We start from the raw sequence: 21,022 nt of genomic DNA on the forward strand, positions 1-21,022 counted from the left end.
CCACACCACCCAACATTTTTCACATTTACATTTTAGTCATTTAGCAGATGCTCTTATCCAGAATGACTTGCCCACAACTCTGGTGTTGCAAGTGCAAACTGAGCCACCCAACATGACCTATGTACAAGCCCTTGGCCTTGACCCTTACAATTGGAATAAATGTGCATAGACTCGATGACAGACGGTTGAGAAAATGATGGTGGGAAAAAAGTTTTCAACAGGAAGTCCAGGTCAACTACTGCATGAGCATTACATAGCACTTAGTGTCATCAAACTAAATCTGGACTCATGACTTACATGTATTAATGGTAAAGTGTATTATAATTCTTAATAAATTGATTACAAATCAATTCTACACAGTAGCTTATGAATGTGACCTAGCTTTTATTTTATAGGAAGGTTTAGTTTTTTTTCACTTTCTTTCCCATGTGTGATTATGACTTGCCATGTGGTTACAGTTGCTGATGCAAGCTTTTCTTTTGCGGACATCTCCCTGAAATAACTTGGTTGTTCATCACTGGAATCCTTTGTCATGGTTTTAATTTTTTTACTTTCCACACAACCCTCCCAAACCACAAAGTATTCAAAATCCAGCTTTGTCTGATTCCCACCAGTTTGCTCTTAGCACTCACTTCCTTTTCATGCTTTGGATTCGAGTCCTTTACAATTTCAGCTGACTTCAGACAGATTGTTTAACCTTGGTTGGGTAACTAAAATAAAGGACAGATGACCAACCATGTTATTTTGGGTAGAGAGACTGCTCTCACAAGGAGACCCTATATCTCTGTTGCATAAGATTTGTGATGTATGTAGGCCTACATGATTGCAGTGCTTACTGTACACATAGACAATCTCTGAATTCAGCGTGACATCTTGTGAGTTTAACAGAATCTGACTTGTTACTGGGAATACATGGGTCAGATGAAAGAACATGCAAATTGGGCTTGGTTTTCTTAATAGAGTGAAACCAAGGTAATGTTCTGGACTTGGCTCTGTCTGGCTCTCCTTTTGAGCCAAGATGTCAGGCACTCTGCCTAATTCAATTTCTGTCAAGCTCGTTTTCGTCCACTTCCCCTGCTGCACTTACAGCAACTTTGTATCCAGATGTCAGTAAGCAGAGCAACGAGAGATGACGGTGTGCCATTATTCAGTACTCCGTTTCCGTCAGCTGTATCCGTCTACCACAAGGTGCTATGCTTAGGTTGACAAATGTCTTATGGATTTTGAAGGCATTCAATACTCCCTGTGAGTAGATCAGTTTCCTCTCTACTACCCTTGGGGATGTGCCAGTCAGATATAGAAGGATTTTCTGAAGGTTTACCCCGGTGAAGTGTTTTTATTGCATTATCTAGGGATAAAGTATTCTTATATGAAGAGGCGTGATATACATTCAACCATGTTCAGTATCCCTTTAATTTTAGATGGCACCTCTAGGTCTAGGTGTTTGAGCACAAACCTCTTCTCTTTAGGCTTCTATAGCGGCATCTATATGACTGCTTTTTGCCTGTATAAGGTGCTTGTGCAGCTGGGATTCATTTCAATTCAGTATCCTCTCATGAAGTGAAAATCATCCTGCTGCTAACTTTTTTGCTTTCAAACTGAAATTAATGGATCACACATTAAGAAGGATGGTACTTGTATAATAAGTATTTTGCACATTCAATGCACCTAGATAGTGTGTGAGGGGGACGAGGTCAAATCAGGTTTGAAAAGTCGAAGCTCTAGACAGAGGCCCGAGTTCCCGACTTGGAATTCCGACCGTTTTAAAAATATTTTTCCCAGTCTGAGCTCTTTTTTTTTTTTTTTTTTTCAGTTAGTTGTCTTGAATGCACGGAAGTCTGAGATTTCCGAGTTCCCAGTTTTGAACGCGGTGTGTGTCAATGTCCAACGCCCTGTTAAAGGGAGAAGACTCCAAACAGGTTATAACACCATCTGGTTCTTATGCATCACTTTGATGGGACTTGTTGATGCATGTGTGCATCACCACCAGTCATTTCTGTCAGACCTGAAAGGCCTTTTGTTTTCACATGGGCATCCTTTTGTGGATGTCAGAATAGCTTCTGCAGTCAGTAAAGGTGCTCTGTAGACCACCCATGTTGCACTAACAGGCAATGGCAACAGTCAGCGCTTCAGAGGAACAAGTAGAACAGTTGAATCATGATTACAAATTTGTACGTTAAATCAGTGTGTTGTCAACTATTGAAATAGATTAAAAAGTATATTTCGATGTTTGATCAGCCATCTACTCTGTTCACCTTGATGCTACCAATCCTGTACCGTGCTAGCAGCAGATCACAGCCAACCGAGCCACGGCCTGTTCAACCCACTACTATCTAGGAGGAGGAGTCACTACAGGTGCATCAAAGCTGGGACCGAGAGACTGATAAACAGCTTCTATCTCCATGCCAGTCACCTTAGTTACTGTTCTAGCCGTTTACCATCCGGTACTCTACCCTGCACCTTAGATAGAGACTGCTGCCCCTATTTAATAATGTTTACTCACTTTATATGGATATACTGTTTTCTATGCATGACTCATCCTATATAACTACTGCGGTACACACCTTTTATATTCATATACTGTCCATACTGTCTGTATCTACACCATTATATACACTGAGTATACCAAACCGTAAGAACACCTTCCTAATTAGAGGTTGAACGATTAATCGACATGGCCGATTTGATTAAGGCCAATTTCAAGTTTTCATAACATTTAGTAATCGGCATTTTTGGATGCCGATTATGGCCGCTTACATTGCATTCCATGAGGAAACTGCGTGGCGAGTGCAGCGTCAAAAGGACCTTGTGGCTGCAATGAGCCAAGGTAAGTTGCTAGCTAGCATTAAACTTATCTCATGAAAAACAACCAATCTTCACATACAGTGCCTTGCGAAAGTATTCGGCCCCCTTGAACTTTGCGACCTTTTGCCACATTTCAGGCTTCAAACATAAAGATATAAAACTGTATTTTTTTGTGAAGAATCAACAACAAGTGGGACACAATCATGAAGTGGAACAACATTTATTGGATATTTCAAACTTTTTTAACAAATCAAAAACTGAAAAATTGCGCGTGCAAAATTATTCCACTGGCAATATAAAGTCAAGAAGAGATGACTAGAAACGATTCAGTTGACCGTTTTATGTGTGGATTAATTGTTGGGGAAGAGGACCCTGTGCATTTCAGATAAAATAACAACTCAATGTTTATATCCCAGGACACATTATCTAGCAACAGCAGCTAGCTAAATAGGACAAATTAGCTAGCAAGTGCAAACTAAATTGCCATAAATGTTTAATGCTTTTCGACCTGTCCCCAAATTAATATAATTGGTTCAGAGTTTGTTTTGATATTTTAACCTGCGTGTCGTGATCACATTTGGTGTGGGGGGACAAAATAAATGTATGCACGATGGCACACGCATGCAGCCGGTTTGGGTTCTGTGTTAGGGATGCCACCCATTCGACAAAATACGGACTGGTTCCGTATTTCACTGAAAGAGTAAACGTTTTGTTTTCAAAATGATAGTTTCTGGATTTGACCATATTAATGACCAAAGGTTTGTATTTCTGTATGTTTATTATATTCTAATTAAGTCTGACTTGATAGAGCAGTCTGACTGAGCGTTGGTAGGCAGCAGCAGGCTCGTAAGCATTCATTCAAACAGCACTTTACTGCGTTTGCGAGCAGCTCTTAGTAATGCTTGAGGCACAGCGCTGTTTTTGACTTCAAACCTATCAACCTCCTAGATTAGGATGGCAATGCTAAAGTGCCTATAAGAACATCCAATAGTCAAAGGTATAAGAAATTCAAATGGTATAGAGAGAAATAGTCGACGCGTCATAATAACTACAACCTAAAACTTCTTAACTGGGAATATTGAAGAACTGGGAATATTAAACCATCAGATTTCATATGTTCTGAGCAGGGAATTTAAATGTTAGCTTTTTTTACATGGCACATATTGCACTTTTACTTTCTTCAACACTGTATTATTGCATTATTTAAACCAAATTGAACATGCTTCATGAATTATTTGAGACTAAATATATTTGATTTATGTGTTATATTAAGTTAAAATGGTTCATTGTTCATTTCAGTGTTATTGTCATTATTGTTATTATTGTCGGTATCGGCTTTTTTTGGCCCTCCAATAAATCGGTATCGGCGTTGAAAAATCTATTCCTAATATTGAGCACCCCCCCCCCCGAAAGCATTCCACAGGGATGCTGGCCCATGCTGACCTCAATGCTTCCCACAGTTGTGTCAAGTTGGCTGGCTGGATGTCCTTTGGGTGGTGGACCATTCTTGATACACTCTGGAAACTGAGTGTGAAAAACCCAGTGTCAAGAACCCTGCAGTTCTTGACACAAGCTTGTGCGCCTGGCACCAACTACCATTCCCTGTTCAAAGGCACTTAAATCTTTTGTCTTGCCCATTCACCCTCGGATTGTGTATGTGTGCCATTCAATGTCTCAATTGTCTCAAGGCTTATCCTTCTTTAACCTGTCTCCTCCCCTTCATCTACACTGATTGAAATGGATTTAACAAGTGACATGAATAAGGGGGTAGCTTTCACCTGGTCAGTTTGTCATGGAAAGAGCAGGTGTTCTTAATGTTTTGTATACTCGGTGTATATTAGATTCCGGACTCTGTCATTGCTCGTTAGGATATTTATTTATTTGTACTTTTTGGATTATGTGTGTATTGCTAGGTATTATTACTGCACTATTGGAGCTAGGAACAAGAATTTCGCTGCATCTGCAAATCTGTACACTTTGATTTGATCTCCTTTTTAGCTGTGTGTGTGTGTGTGTGTGTGTGTGTGTGTGTGTGTGTGTGTGTGTGTGTGTGTGTGTGTGTGTGTGTGTGTGTGTGTGTGTGTGTGTGTGTGTGTGTGTGTGTGTGTGTCCGACCTTGTGAGATCTGGCATGAGAGCACATTCTCATGGCACTGATGGAAAGGTGCCAGAAGGCATCGGCTTTCACTACAGGCCAGATGGCATGGGGGCCCTGCCAAAGTCCAAAATAATGCCCAGAATGCATGTGCTATCCTCAGACAGACGTTTGTGACCATAGCTGCCAAATATATACCCTGGGTGCAACCTATCCTGGCCTATCCTATCCTGGGCTGTGCTAAGGGCTTTGTGCTCTCTCGAACCCGGTCGGTCAATGTGACGAAAGCCTGTACCAGGAAGTTTTGTCATTTTCTCACAACAACAGCTTGATTCTGTGGAACTGGTTGTTTAAAACATCTGCCTATGCTCACACAGTCACACTTCCTATTGCTCTAAGGCAGACTGTCTGTCTGTGTCTCAATCACTTAAAATAATATGCCTATAGGACCCTACATTAACCACCATTTCCCCCACTCTCTCCCCCAGACTTGATCCACTGCACCAATGAGATGAACGTGAACATCCCCCAGCTGGCAGACACCTTGTTTGAAAGGACTGCCAGCACCAGCTGGGTGGTGGTCTTCAAGTCTCTCACCGCCACACACCACCTCATGGTCTACGGCAACGAGGTGAGCAAAACCTGTCTGCAACTCCACGGAGTAGGGTGAAGCTGCTTCTAGACGCTGACCTTGGGTCAGTTTTGCATTTTCCCCACTCATGGTGAAGGTTAGTTTTGGGAGAGGAAGCTGATTCTTCTAGATCTGTACATGGGGAAACTTCACCCTGGAGCTCTGCAACTCCACACTCCCAGCTGAGCTACATATTATATAATGAATCTGACTCCCAGGTGATCAGAGAGGCATGTCATCCAAGACACGGACTCCGAACTCCAAATCAACCTCCATCCCTCCCTTCATACTGTAATGGTACCAATGGCAGCCCAATTCTGATCTGTTGGCACTTGTAGTCCCAGTCGTGGGGAAAACAACCTGTGGTTACCTAGGTTTTCCCATTGGCTCACAGCAAAAACTTGACCTTTTTCAAACACGGTTTTCTTGTTGTTTTTTGTTTTTGTAAATTACAGAATTGCATGTAAGAAAAGTACATGTCTACAAATGTATTTTTAACATTGCCAGCTCCCGAACCTTCCCACTACTTAGAAAAACATTGTATTGATATGATAGCTTCTTCCTTTGAACAAGAGTGAATGAAAAAATAGCCTGTGTCCACATAATTATTATTATTATTTTTAAATCAGACCTGAGCTTAACTTCAAATTATTTTTCAAAGAGATGTAGATGTCTACATTGTCTGAGGAGATGGTAGACCTCTTTGAAGTCACTATGTCCCCTGCCGTGGAGATCACCCTCTCTCTAGGAACTGAAGTGCCAGGCACAGCCAGGTAGCATCTTGCCATCTTGGCAATGTGAGGGTATTTACACTCGTTGCATTTCCACTATGCCAGTCGATCACCATCCACTGGAATGCTGCTTGCTGCCTTGTAGGATGCCACCTCCTCTTTGATGGTGTTGGCAAACGTCTTGCCCGTGTTCTTGCTCACAAAGGTCTCCCCGAAAAGCTCCTTCATGGCCAAATTATTTTGTGGAGGAGATGCCCCTGCTCCTGTCGTCTCTGTGGCTTGACCCTGCAGAAAAATTACTTGATCTATTAAACTAACTAATTATTTATTTTCATATTTCATAGAACTATAATTGTTGCAATAACATTTAATAAAATTCATTCTTATTCCAAATCAAAAATATATTCTAATAGCAATAGCATAGACTAAGATTAGACTGCACTATATTTATTATTTAAGTAATTCATTTTTTTTACCTCTTCAGTGGCCACAATCTCAGTGGTGACATCACTGAATGTCGGGCAGGGTCTAGGTTAAGGGCAGGGTCTAGGTTAAGACAGGGACTTGAACCTTGGATCAAGTGCAGGTGCTCTATGAGGGTAGTCCTGTACATTAGGGGGTATCTGGGGTTCAGGTCCTCTCTAATGGCAGCCTTGACATCTCTAGTGATGGTGCTGTCTTCCTCACTTGGGGCCATGTATTGTAGAATTTTTGTTTTCAGAGGTAGGGTCATGGACACAGACGGTGCAGATTCAGTGCTCAATAAGGTTGTAACCGTTTTGAGGGGTTTGAGCACCTGGAGAATCTCCTCTGCCAGTTTCACGTCATCATCAGATAAGGTGACGATGTCTTTATATTTTTTCAGGGTCTTGTCTGTCAGTGCAGAGTATACAGCTGCCTGCCGCTCAAGATAGCGCTCCAACATGTCATAAGTGGAGATCCACCTTGTTGTAACATCGTGTACGAGCTTGTGGGTCGGTAGCTGTAACATTTCTTGCTTGGTCTTAAGCACATGAGTGGCTGTTGTGCTTCGGTGGAAAAAGGAAACCACCTTCCTGATCCTCCCAAGGAGGCAGTCTGGTTCACTGAGATTTGGTATTTTTTTATTAGGATCCCCATTAGCTGTTGTAAAAGCAGCAGCTACTCTTTCTGGGGTCCACATGAAACATAATACAGAACATCATTAGACAAGAACAGAACAACATACATTCCCCTTTGGGATGCTAAATTGATCACATGTGCAAAGGAAGCTATCTGTGGCCCCAGTCCAGCTTCTATCACTGGATTTACTTGGTTTTTGGCATTATCTGTGGTGATTGGGATATTGCTATTGGGCCTCTCTAGCTTCCACTCTGCTACTGCTCCTAGCAGTACCTGCATCCGATTTGTGCCTGTGTGACTCTCATAGGGGCGTGTCTGTAGCACTGGACTTCGCATCTCCCACTCCTCTATGGTGTAGTGAGCAGTCACAGTCACGTAGCTTTCTGTTACCCTAGAGGTCCACTCCTCTGTGGTGTAGTGAGCAGTAACAGTCACGTAGCTTTCTGTTACCCTGGAGGTCCACTCCTCTGTGGTGTAGTGAGCAGTCACAGTCACGTAGCTTTCTGTTACCCTGGAGGTCCACTCCTCTGTGGTGTAGTGAGCAGTAACAGTCACGTAGCTTTCTGTTACCCTGGAGGTCCACTCCTCTGTGGTGTAGTGAGTAGTCAGTCACGTAGCTTTCCGTTGCCCTGGAGGTCCACTCCTCTGTGGTGTAGTGAGCAGTCACAGTCACATAGCTTTCTGTTGCCCTGGAGGTCCACTCCTCTGTGGTGTAGTGAGTAGTCAGTCACGTAGCTTTCTGTTACCCTGGAGGTCCACTCCTCTGTGGTGTAGTGAGTAGTCAGTCACGTAGCTTTCTGTTACCCTAGAGGTCCACTCCTCTGTGGTGTAGTGAGCAGTAACAGTCACGTAGCTTTCTGTTACCCTGGAGGTCCACTCCTCTGTGGTGTAGTGAGCAGTAACAGTCACGTAGCTTTCTGTTACCCTGGAGGTCCACTCCTCTGTGGTGTAGTGAGCAGTAACAGTCACGTAGCTTTCTGTTACCCTGGAGGTCTACTCCTCTGTGGTGTAGTGAGCAGTCACAGTCACATAGCTTTATGTTGCCCTGGAGGTCCACTCCTCTGTGGTGTAGTGAGTAGTCAGTCACGTAGCTTTCCGTTGCCCTGGAGGTCCACTCCTCTGTGGTGAAGTGAGTAGTCAGTCACGTAGCTTTCTGTTACCCTGGAGGTCCACTCCTCTGTGGTGTAGTGAGCAGTAACAGTCACGTAGCTTTCTGTTACCCTGGAGGTCCACTCCTCTGTGGTGTAGTGAGTAGTCACAGTCATGTAGCTTTCTGTTACCCTAGAGGTCCACTCCTCTGTGGTGTAGTGAGTAGTCAGTCACGTAGCTTTCCGTTGCCCTGGAGGTCCACTCCTCTGTGGTGTAGTGAGCAGTCACAGTCACATAGCTTTCTGTTGCCCTGGAGGTCCACTCCTCTGTGGTGTAGTGAGTAGTCAGTCACGTAGCTTTCCGTTGCCCTGGAGGTCCACTCCTCTGTGGTGTAGTGAGTAGTCAGTCACGTAGCTTTCCGTTGCCCTGGAGGTCCACTCCTCTGTGGTGTAGTGAGCAGTCACAGTCACATAGCTTTCCGTTGCCCTGGAGGTCCACTCCTCTGTGGTGTAGTGAGCAGTCACAGTCACATAGCTTTCCGTTGCCCTGGAGGTCCACTCCTCTGTGGTGTAGTGAGCAGTCACGTAGCTTTCCGTTGCCCTGGAGGTCCACCCGTCTGGGCAACAGAGGATTCCTTGGATAATTTGTCGACAATTTTGCTATTTTCCTGTTCATAAACATCTGGCACGATCTTCATACTGAAGTGGGTGCGCCAGGGGATTTCGTAGCGTGGCTCAAGCACTTTCAACATATTTTTAAACCCTTGTTTTCCACAACAGAGTATGGCCTCATGTCTGCAGCGATAAACATCCCAATATATTTGGTGATGGCTTTAGCCCGGTCTGATTCTGCAGCGAAGGGCTGCTTAAATGCCACGGTGAGAAGTTGTTGTCTCTTGGCTGAGAAGGCTCCTGTCACTGTGATGACAGGTGATGATGCTTTAAATGTGTGGCCATGCTCAATGATCATACGGCTTTCTTGTGGCACAATACCTACACACCGTAATGGTGTTGTCCACCACCCTTCTTCCGCCATCATATTTGACAGGGAAGCCAAAATTCCAGTTCTTCAGCTCCTCCGCTAGCTCCATGGCTGTCACTGCCCTTTTTGTCAACGTGAGCATCCAGGATTGATTTGTTGGGATTCCACATGCCCTGTTCACGTGAACAGTACACACAGCTGCTTTAAAAAAATAATAAAATCAACCTTCAGGCTTCAGAATAAAACACAGCACACATCTGTCTTGTCTTTATCTTTTCACTGAGATTTAGGGAATTATGACTTTAAAAAGTAACAGCGCCAGTAAAACTGTAAAAGTCTGGTTCATCCTTGGGAGCAATTTCCAAACGCCTGAAGATACCACGTTCATCTGTACAAACAATAGTATGCAAGTATAAACACCATGGGACAACGCAGCCGTCATAACACTCAAGAAGTAGACGCATTCTGTCTCCTAGAGATTAATGTACTTTGGTGCGAAAAGTGCAAATCAATCCCAGAACAACAGCAAAGAACCTTGTGAAGATGCTGGAGGAAACAGGTACAAAAGTACCTATATCCACAGTACAACGAGTCCTATATCGTCTAAACCTGAAAGGCCGCTCAGCAAGAAAGAATCCACTGCTCCAAAACCGCCATAAAGCCAGAATACAGTTTTCAACTGTACATGGGGACAAAGATCATACTTTTTGGAGAAATGTCCTCTGGTCTGATGAAACAAAAATAGAACTGTTTGGCCATAATGACCATCGTTATGTTTGGAGGAAAAAGGGGCTTGCAAGCCGAAGAACACCATCCCAACCATGAAGCACGGGGGTGGCAGCATCACGTTGTGGGGGTGCTTTGCAGCAGGAGGTACTGGTGCACTTCACAAAATAGAAGGCATCAAGAGGAAGGGAAAATTATGTAGATATATTGAAGCAACATCTCAAGATATCAGTCAGGAAGTTAAAGCTTGGTCGCAAATGGGTCTTCCAAATGGACAATGACCCCAAGCATACTTCCAAAATTGTGGCAAAATGGCTTAAGGACAACAAAGTCAAGGTATTGTAGTGGCCATCACAAAGCCCTGACCTCAATCCCATAGAAAATTTGTGGGCAGAACTGAAAAAGCGTGTGCGAGCAAGGAGGCCTACAAACCCTACTCAGTTACACCAGCTCTGTCAGGAGGAATGGGCCAATATTCACCCAACTTATTGTGGGAAGCTTGTGGAAGGCTACCTGACACGTTTGACCCCAGTTAAACAATTTAAAGGCAATGCTACCAAATACTAATTGAGTGTATGTAAATTTCTGACCCACTGGGATTGTGATGAAAGAAATAAAAGCTGAAATAAATCACACACTCCTATTATTATGACATTTTAAATTCTTAAAATAAAGTGGTGATCCTAACTGACCTAAGACAGGGAATTTTTACTAGGATTAAAGGTCAGGAATTGTGAAAAACTGAGTTTAAATGTATTTGGCTAAGGTGTATGTAAATCTTCTGACTTCAACTGTATGTAACATTGCTATGCATTTTCAATTGCTGTTGGTGAATGCAATTATTGGCAATCTAGGAGTTCCTTTTGTATTGCAGAAAGTTTTTACACATGTTTCTGTGTTGCAGAGATTTATACAGTACCTGGCTTCAAGGAATACACTTTTTAACCTCAGTAACTTTTTGGACAAAAGTGGCCTACAAGGTGAGTGAAGTCAGCTCTGCAGCACTCTGCATTTTATCACAGGTTCAGTATCGTCTTCACTGGAGCATTTGATCTCATACAGTATTTTAAGGTCTATTCTTTCAGGTCAATCAACAGGGCTGCGTTCAGCAGGGAACAATGTCACTGAACATTCAGATAGGCATGCTTCTTCTAGAAAATACATTTGAAATAGAATAAGGAATCACGTCAGCTCTATTCTAGAAATGCAACTTTCCGTAACTTTTGCTTACTACACTGTGTGTAATATTGAGACTAGCAAGACTGAGAGGAGTGGAGAAATGTTATTTTAGACAGTCCTGCCCTTTCTCCCTCCGCTCTATTCCCAATGGAATGGTTAAGGCATCATGGCAGACTCTCCGCTCACATCAAGCGCAGCAGAATTGATTTACTCAAGGTAAATATGTCCCATGGGGCGGCAGGTAGCCTAGTGGTTAGAGCGTAAAAATCTGTCTTTCTGCCCCTGAACAAGGCAGTTAACCCACTGTTCCCCGGTAGGTCGACATTGTATATAAGAGTTTGTTCTTAACTGACTTGCCTAGTTAAATAAAGTTTAAATAAAAATAAATGTTAACAAGATGCCTGGCAGCCCAGACCAGTGGGAGTATAATGGAAGAGTAAGCATCCCTAATCATAATAACCCACATTCCTTTTGTCAGATTGTGTTACTGATAAATCACGGTAATAGGGAGCTGTCAGTTTGTTTAAGGATGATGACTTGGTTGGGGAGTATAGCACTCATGACAGAAATCTACAAGATGGTGAGCTGTCAAAGACAGCCTATTGGGCTGTCTTTGACAGTAGAAGAAAATACGGGACAGACCATATTTTTAAAAAATGCAGTTGCCCATTCCTTTTTGCTACAATGGATGACAATGCCCCCATCCACAGGGCACGAGTAGTCACTGAATGGTTTGATGAGCATGAAAACGATGAAAACCATATGCCATGACCGTCTCAGTCACCAGATCTCAACCCAAATTAACATTGATGGGAGATTCTGGAGTGGCGCCTGAGACAGCGTTTTCCACCAACAAAACACCAAATGATGGAATTTCTCGTGGAGAATGGTATTGCATCCCTCCGGTAGAGTTCGACACTTATAGAAACTGTACCAAGGTGCATTGAAGCTGTTCTGGCGGCTCGTGGTGGCCCAATGTCCTATTTAAGACACTTTGTTAGTATTTATTTTATTTTATCAGTTACTCGTATATCCACCAATAAACTCTGAAGTTGTCTTCATTTCCAAAATCAATGGAAAGATTTTGCCTCTGCTTATTGTATCGCTTAGTTCCACAAATAAACAGTTAAGAGTATAGGCTAGTTGTTTGAAAAGATTATTATGTGGCAGTTCTACAGTGAGATGTGTATCACCATCACGATGCAGCTGATGCTAAAACATTTATTCCCCTATTGTCTTTTTCAGGCTATGACATGTCGACGTTCATAAGGAGGTATAGTCGCTACCTGAACGAGAAGGCTGTATCGTATCGACAGGTCGCTTTTGACTTCACCAAAGTAAAACGAGGGTAAGGACTTTAATTTTCTGTTCAAATGTTTTCTTATAGCATCTGGCCCAGATCTACCTAGTCTGTCCTATATTGTATATACAATGTACAGTCGACTCCTGGGAAGTGTGTTTTGGATATATTTTTGGGTATATTGCTTACTCCTGCATGAAGTGCACATGGTGTAGAGGTTGATTTGGGATTGGGCATCTGAGTAAGTGAAGTGTCGTTCACTAAGCCTAATTCAAATTCATTATTTTAGGTTGCATACTTCATGACATTGATGACAGTCCAACATCAATAATATTGGGCTCCTAATGATTGGAAAATATTCTTTCCCCAAGGGCGGATGGCGTTATGAGAACCATGAACACAGAGAAGTTACTGAAGACCCTACCCATTATCCAAAACCAGATGGATGCACTACTTGATTTCAATGTAAGTTCCTTGTAACTTGTTGTACTGCTATGGCCTGAATAAACGCTCCAGCTCTCGAATATAACAGTATTGCAAAAAAAACTGTCGGTGAATGAGTAGCTCTATCGTGTGGTTAGGAGTTACCGCTGAGTCAGACCAATGAGAATGTTTGATGGGTCGTCTGTCAATTCAATTGGTCTGCTTTGGATCCCCCCCTCCATCTCCAGGTCAATGCCAATGAGCTCACCAACGGAGTGATAAACGCGGCCTTCATGCTTCTGTTCAAAGATGCCATTCGACTGTTTGCGGCCTACAACGAAGGCATTATTAACCTGTTGGGTAAGTACTTCTGCCTTCTGGCTCTCAAGAGGCTCTGGCCTGCCAGTCATTATTGCCATATCATCGTAACCATGGAGCAGCGCTGATGCAGAGACACCTTTGCACCCTGTCGTTCTGGGTTGATACTGTATCTCTGGCCTCAAATTATTTTACACAACTCACTATCAGCCTGCCCCATGTTATCAGGTTGACTTAACGAGGGCCAATAAACGACAGTGTTCTACTACTGCTCTGCTTTGTTTTAGTGAACTGGGTTTGCAAGATGTCATAAGGTTTGTAGGTTGGTTGAATTGCCTTTTGAAATTCAGACAATGTCTGAAACACTTTGGGGAAGAAATCTAGTTTCCAATTCATTCTAAATTAGTTTCCTGAAGGGACTGTGTTAAAATGAAATTGCACCCCAATGCTGGTGGAGAGACTGGTCTTGCACACAGTCTATTCGACTACTCTGCATATCTGTTTGCACATGTAGTTCAGTGCACATGTAGTTCAGTGCACATGTAGTTCAGTGCACATGTAGTTCAGTGCACATGTAGTTTAGTGCACATGTAGTTCAGTGCACATGTAGTTCAGTGCACATGTAGTTCAGTGCACATGTAGTTCAGTGCACATGTAGTTCAGTGCACATGTAGTTCAGTGCACATGTAGTTCAGTGCACATGTAGTTCAGTGCACATGTAGTTCAGTGCACATGTAGTTCAGTGCACATGCAGTTTAGTGCACATGTAGTTCAGTGCACATGTAGTTCAGTGCACATGTAGTTCAGTGCACATGTAGTTCAGTGCACATGTAGTTCAGTGCACATGTAGTTTAGTGCACATGTAGTTCAGTGCACATGTAGTTCAGTGCACATGTAGTTCAGTGCACATGTAGTTCAGTGCACATGTAGTTCAGTGCACATGTAGTTCAGTGCACATGTAGTTCAGTGCACATGTAGTTCAGTGCACATGTAGTTCAGTGCACATGTAGTTCAGTGCACATGTAGTTCAGTGCACATGTAGTTCAGTGCACATGTAGTTTAGTGCACATGTAGTTCAGTGCACATGTAGTTCAGTGCACATGTAGTTTAGTGCACATGTAGTTCAGTGCACAAGTTGGAAATGAAAATAATGTCAATAGTGTTGGAAATAGAAATTCCAGAACACTAACATTCTATTTCTCCACAAAGTTGGACATTAGATTGGAGTTAGAGAATTGCACTTGGTTCCTAGACTATGATAAATTGCTGGTCATTACATACAGGTCAAGGCTGTATTCTCTGCTATGAGGATGGATGCCTCTCTCACTCAGGTGAGAGCCTTGTTCCTTTTGGGGGACTGAGCAGGCCTGTGGGGGGGTGGAGGAGCAAATTGGATATGTGCAAACATCAGTGGAACGTTTACCAGCTAGTGAGACATGTTTAGGATTCATGCACCCTTCTGGAGAGTTTGTATACTTCCTGCAGACATCTACATTTTAAGGGACGATTTTCTGATTGGAGAAAAGTGTAATATTAGAATTATACTATGGAATATTCAACACCTCCCCCATTAATTTGCAAAGGCAGTTTGATTAATTTGATACAGTTTGATAGTTTATCCTTATTTGATGACATTTAAGTTCCAGTGCTTCATTTTTATGTTACTCTTTTCACTTCACAGAGAAGTATTTTGACATGAAGAAAACTCAATGCAAAGAGGGCCTTGACATCTACAAGAAATTCCTCACTAGAATGACAAGAATCTCTGAATTCCTTAAAGTAGCGGCGGTAAGATCCAACCCTGCTAACTTCTGTGTGATCAGATTTTTTACCCCTATATTCACTTTTACCTCCATGTTATCTTGACCCTCCTCCCTCCTTCCTTGCAGCAAGTAGGGATAGATCGAGGGGACATCCCAGACCTCTCCCAGGTAAGACCTGATGCTATCTATCGCTTTCGTATCTCTGTGGCCCGAAAGTGCAGCGGGTCTGAGATGGAGTCCTGCTGAACCCCTCAGCTTGACTTTATTTCAACACTCCTCAGTGTGCTGGCTGCCAGCCTCTCTCACCACCCTGCCACCTCCTGCAGTTTCAGACCTTCCAAATGGTTACCTCTGCACAGCCCTAGCTATCATACATTGCTTTCTTGGGCGCACACTGCATGTTTCCTTACTAAAGGAAACGCCAGACTCAGGCCCAGCCCAAATACTTTCAAAATGCTTCTTTCCTTCAAGTAATCAAATCACAGATCTGATTTGGTTGGATTGATGAAAGCAGTAGGATGAAAACCTGCCCTCATCTTTCCAATCACTTCTAGATCTGTGATCGAGGAAGGAAGGGTGCACTTTATTTGCATTCGAACAGGGACTCCCTCTCACCTGACCTTGCACGGCATACAGCACATAAAGGTGTTAACATCGACCTTTGTCAAGGCATACACAGAGTAGGCTAGACCCGAGATGAAAGGAATAAAAGGAAAAATGTACTTCCACTTTGTATACATTGAAAATGGCAAATTATAAACACTGTATGCTATTATACTGTTCCATGTCAACTTTCAAGAAGGGCCACATGTTGTATGGGGTTAGCTACATCTCTCGCTTGCGTATCCAGTCTTACAATAAAATGGTATTATGTTTTTACTATTCTTCTCACCATGTTCAGATGGTGCTTTAGCAAGACAAATGGTATTTTGCAAGGGCATTCATTTTGTGATTTGTATTTTAATAGGACAGTTTTGGATTGTAAATAATGCCTTTCGATAGTACCTTTCTCCCAAAACTTTATCATCGCTGATCTTTATCATCGCTGATAATTGCCACCTTTGTATTCTGTATTTTTCCTTAACGTTCCATCTTCAGATTACAGTTTGTGTAAGTATCTGTATCCCACTCTTTTTAAGTGTTTGTAAGGGTAGTTTGTTTTCTTTGTGTGCATTGTGAAATAACTAGGCATGCTTACTGTTTGTGTTCCGTCTGCTATTCCACCTTTGTGATTGCATTTTTCCCCCCAACCTTTGAACTCACTATTTATTTCCATTTTAATAGGCCCCCAGTAGCCTCTTGGATGCCTTAGAGCAGCATTTGGCTTCTTTAGAAGGGAAGAAGGTGAAAGATTCCACAGCAGCCAGCAGGTACTGTTATTTTCCCTTCCATTTACTCACTGCCTATTCAATACAGTCCAGTCAGACAAAGCTTGTTTTGCTCAGGTACCAAATTTAGCAAGTGGGTGTGAGCTGGAGCTGAAGTGTTTGTTGGTGGGCAGCAATCTCAAAAATATGTTTTTGTACTGCGGTCCAAAGTATTATTTCCTGTGTGTTTTGCCAGTTGTTTCTGAGAAAATATTGACGAATGCCACAGTTGCAGTGTTTTTACCCTCAATTTATGAAAGCCCTATATTGTTAATAAAGACCTACTTGTCTGTGGCTAATGCCAGGAGCATTTGAATTAGTTTCCTTTTTGTGTCTTTCAATGTACTATAATAGTATGCACGTACCATCAGTGCTCATTCAGGTTCTCTGTTTAGTGGGAAAGGTGTGTTATAAACTATCCCTGTCAAGCAGAATCCTTTCTATTTTATTCCAACCTCCTGTTACTATTATAGCCTGTATCTATCAAAGTGCAGTTGTAAAAAGATGTGCCACTTTCTTTCACTGAGCTTGTAGAACACAGCATTTTTGACAATGATCAGTAAACCGTTTTACCATAGCCCCCACTAACTGACCACTGTCTCTCTCTTCCTATGTCTCTGTCCATCCAGGGCTAGCACTCTCTCCAACGCTGTCTCTTCTCTGGCCAACACGGGCATATCTTTCACCAAAGTGGACGAGAGGGAAAAGCAGGCAGCTCTGGAGGAAGAGCAGGCTCGCCTAAAAGCGCTGAAGGTACATTTTCCTTCCATTGTGCTCCTCTCTCTATCTCTGACTGTCTGATCTCTCTCGCTCTCCCCTTCAACTATCCTCTCGGCTTATTGCCCTACTGGGTTTAATCTGTGCTGACTGGTCAGCAGCATCTGTTGAACATTCAGTGATAATGAACAAAAATTAAATGATTTTCTGCCTTTGGGGGGGGGGGAAAGGCAATGTCGAGGGAGTTTCTTTATTTTGTTTTGGAGTGGATAAGCTGCCGTTAAGTTGGTCGAACATTTTATTGAGCAGTATTCACACTACAGCGATCAAGTCTTCAATTAGGTTTTTGTTCTCGTTTTAATCTAAATTAATGCTATGGTATCCAACCAAGCATCAAGCCCGAGGTCATCCAAAGAAGGGATATTTTTTTAGCTAATAAGTTGCTCTCCAGCGGTCATCAGGCCACGGAGTCCCCACCACCTTGGTTAAAAATTAAGTCAAAATTCATGCTCTCAGAAAATGTTAGCTGGCCAGTGTACTGTAGGTAGGCCCGGGTGCTTGTTTTTGTTGACTTTTGCCCGTTCCACCTAGGAGCAGCGTCTGAAGGAACTCCAGAACGGTCATTCTTCCTATGCCACCACGGTTGCCTCCCCTGTGTCCACTGACGGGCGGACCATCAACACAGCACCGGCCATCGACCTTTTCTCCACACCCAGCTCCACAAACAGGTTAGAGCACCCATTCTCTCCTAGGCCTTACCCTTATCACTCCCCCACTGACTTTGCCAAAATGCTAGGTTACATGTATAGTGCCCAGGCACGGTTCATAGCTCCTTGTTGAGTTTATGGTTGTGCCCTATATAGTGCACTACCTTGGACCAGAGCCCTATGAACCTTGGTGAAAAGTAGTGCACTAAATGGGGAATAGGGTGCCATTTGAGATGCAAACTATGTTTACATTTGCAGTTGTTTCAGATGTTTGAGGGAGTATTAATAATAGCGTAGTGGTTGGGGTTGTTGAAGCCAGACTAGACCGTCAATGCCATGTATCCATAGAGCCAAAGACTCCATTGCTATTAATTGGCCTGCCCATCTATTCTTACCCACTCTTCCCTATGCCTTTGCCCACCTAATGAATTTGATGCTAGTGGAACTATTCTGTAGTGCCCCAGCTGCACACATGTCAGTGTACTAAAGCTGGGATGATCAATGGACACCGACCGTACCGATCACATCGCAGGCATTATGCTGATATCGTTCATTACGATAAGTAGCCTATACTAGAGAAATGTGAAGTTTGAAATGAAATAAGTTTGCTAATATGGGTGATTGTTAATGGGAAAATTGATGGCTACAACCATAGTAGTAGTTTACAGGATAATAATAAAACAACAACACATTAATGTTATAGACTTTCTATTTATCATTATTGCATCAATTCAGGACATTTATCGGGTATGGATTTCTGTCCATATCACCCTGCTCTACAATGGCCTTCTAAAAATAATATTGTACATAAATGTGAGCATTACAAAATAAGAAGAAAAATGAATAAATCGTAGCGCCAATTTAAAGGTGGATGGAAAGGGTGCATTCCCCCGTTTGAAGGCATGAAGCTCAGGGGTAGCTGTTTACGGAGCCTCCATGGCTGTACAGAGGGTATTGATTGCATGTGACTTTCAGAGACTCCATTGTTTCTCCCTCTTGGCTGCTTAATCAAGCCTGCCAAGTTTGCCTTCAGTGTACGTGAAGTGTTTTTGACTTTTATTTATTTTTTTGTAGGTGAAGGGTGGGAGTAAGGAGTAGGTAGAATGTTCCCCCCCTACCCTTTGCTAGGTGAAACTTCTACCTGGAGCGTTAGGAAAACCTTTTGAGTAGGCTATGGGAGAGTTGGGGTTTTGTTTTTGGGAGACTTTTTAACTTCCCTTCCTCCTCCCCCCTCAAGCACTTCCAAGGCGGCGAGTGACCTTCTGGACTTGCAGCCTGCATTTCAGCAGCAGGCACTGCTACTCTCCACTGGCCTACCAACAGCCAACACATGGGGAGGTGAGAGCTCCCGTCACACCGCCGGTTGCCTGTTTTACACGCCTGATTCTCTCTCACACACACTCTTTTTCATTCAGATTCCTCTGTGTAAACTGGGATGGGCCTCTCCACAGGTCATAGTGGATACAACCCTTAGCATTCTCAAACAGCTTATTAACTCGATAAGCTTGCTGGTAGTGGATATACAGTACCTGGTGTATTTGACCTCACTCCTGAAAGCTATCGGTGAGCTTGAATTTGAAATTGGATGTTAAGACCACTGATAAAATCAGGTAAAGTTGATCAACAATCAAATCACAGTTAGGTATTCATTAGGATCCCCATTAGCTGCTATACTTCCTGGGATTCAAAAAGGAATATAACAATTACATGATAACAAAACAACAGCCTACATCATAAATAAAACAATACTTCATGTAAGACATAATTACTATATAAAAAAAAACATCAACATAAAATGTACAGCATTAAAATATTAGTGTGTGTGGGTTACGCGTGTCTCTTCACAGTCTGCGTTGTTCCGTGAGGTGTTTTATCTGTTTTTTAAATCTGATTTTACTGCTCGCTTGAGTTATTTGATGTGGAAGAAAATTCCATGTAATCATGGCTCTGTATTATTGTGCGTTTCCCAGAGTCTGTTGTAGACTGTGAGGAGACCCCTGGTGGCATGTCTTGTGGGGTATGTTTCCCAGAGTCTGTTGTAGACCGTGAAGAGACCCCTGGTGGCATGTCTTGTGGGGTATGTTTCCCAGAGTCTGTTGTAGACCGTGAAGAGACCCCTGGTGGCATGTCTTGTGGGGTATGTTTCCCAGAGTCTGTTGTAGACCGTGAAGAGACCCCTGGTGGCATGTCTTGTGGGGTATGTTTCCCAGAGTCTGTTGTAGACTGTGAAGAGACCCCTGGTGGCATGTCTTGTGGGGTATGTTTGGATGTGTTAGTTTGAAAAGACAGTTTTGTGCTTTCAACATGTCAATACCTCTCACAAAGACTAGCAGTGATGCTATCAATCTCTCTACTTTGAGCCAGGGGAGATTGACATGCATGTTATTGATATTAGCTCTCTGTTTTCATTTAAGGGCCAGTCGTACTGCTTTTGTTCTGGGCCAACTGTAATTTGCCTATGTCCTTATTTGTGGCACTTGACCATGTGACTGGGCAGTAGTCCAGGTGTGATAAACTAGAGCCTGTAGGACTTGCTTTGTTCATTGTCATGTCAAGAAAGCAGAGCATCGCTTTATTATGGACAGACCTCTCCCCATATTAGCTACCGTTGCATCAATGTGTTTTGACCATGACAGTTTACATTCCTGGGTTACACCAATCAGTTTAGTCTTCTCAACTTGCTCAATTTACACATTATTCATGGCAAGATTTAGTTTAGGTTTAGGGTTTAGTGAATGATTTGTCCCAAATATGATAGTTTTTGATATATTTAGGATGCCATTCTAAAACTGACTGCAGCTCTTTAAGTGTTGCAGTTATTACTTCCTGTGGTAGCTGACCTGACATGTGTAATGTTGAGTCATCAGTGTACATAGACACACTGGCTTTACTCAAGGCTAATGGTAGGTCATTAGTAAACATTTTAAAAAGTAAGGGGCCAAGATCTTGAGGTATGCCTAAATACCTGGTTTACGTTAGAGAATTCCATTAAAGATGTCAGAGGATGTAAAGCCATAACACAGGGGTTTTTTCAGCAGCAGACTATGATCAATAATGTCATAAGCTTGCCTGATGACTCAACTGAATTAT

At 42.7% G+C, this 21,022-nt stretch overlaps 1 protein-coding gene across 50 annotated transcripts in view; it reads left to right on the forward strand.

Annotated features, from left to right (window-relative positions):
• Positions 1–21,022, forward strand: part of LOC110533412 (phosphatidylinositol-binding clathrin assembly protein) — a 60,378-nt gene that overhangs the window by 13,523 nt on the left and 25,833 nt on the right. For 30 of the 50 annotated variants that reach the window (XR_016483582.1, XR_016483581.1, XM_090185961.1 and 27 more), the window contains 11 exons: positions 5,388–5,530; positions 11,063–11,138; positions 12,583–12,685; positions 13,009–13,102; positions 13,309–13,420; positions 15,060–15,166; positions 15,268–15,309; positions 16,426–16,511; positions 17,138–17,261; positions 17,817–17,953; positions 19,170–19,270. Coding sequence is in view for 47 of the 50 variants with exons in the window: in XM_090185961.1 (XP_090042087.1) it covers positions 5,388–5,530; positions 11,063–11,138; positions 12,583–12,685; positions 13,009–13,102; positions 13,309–13,420; positions 15,060–15,166; positions 15,268–15,309; positions 16,426–16,511; positions 17,138–17,261; positions 17,817–17,953; positions 19,170–19,270 (1,125 nt within the window). In the remaining 3 variants the exon portion in view is untranslated. The remainder of the gene's footprint in view (positions 1–5,387; positions 5,531–11,062; positions 11,139–12,582; positions 12,686–13,008; positions 13,103–13,308; positions 13,421–15,059; positions 15,167–15,267; positions 15,310–16,425; positions 16,512–17,137; positions 17,262–17,816; positions 17,954–19,169; positions 19,271–21,022) is intronic. The other 20 variants (XR_016483583.1, XM_090185956.1, XM_090185922.1 and 17 more) reach the window with 1 other exon arrangement.

This window comes from Oncorhynchus mykiss, chromosome 10 (assembly GCF_057628025.1).
Source record: "Oncorhynchus mykiss isolate SJ-2025 chromosome 10, ASM5762802v1, whole genome shotgun sequence".
NCBI lineage: Eukaryota > Metazoa > Chordata > Actinopteri > Salmoniformes > Salmonidae > Oncorhynchus > Oncorhynchus mykiss.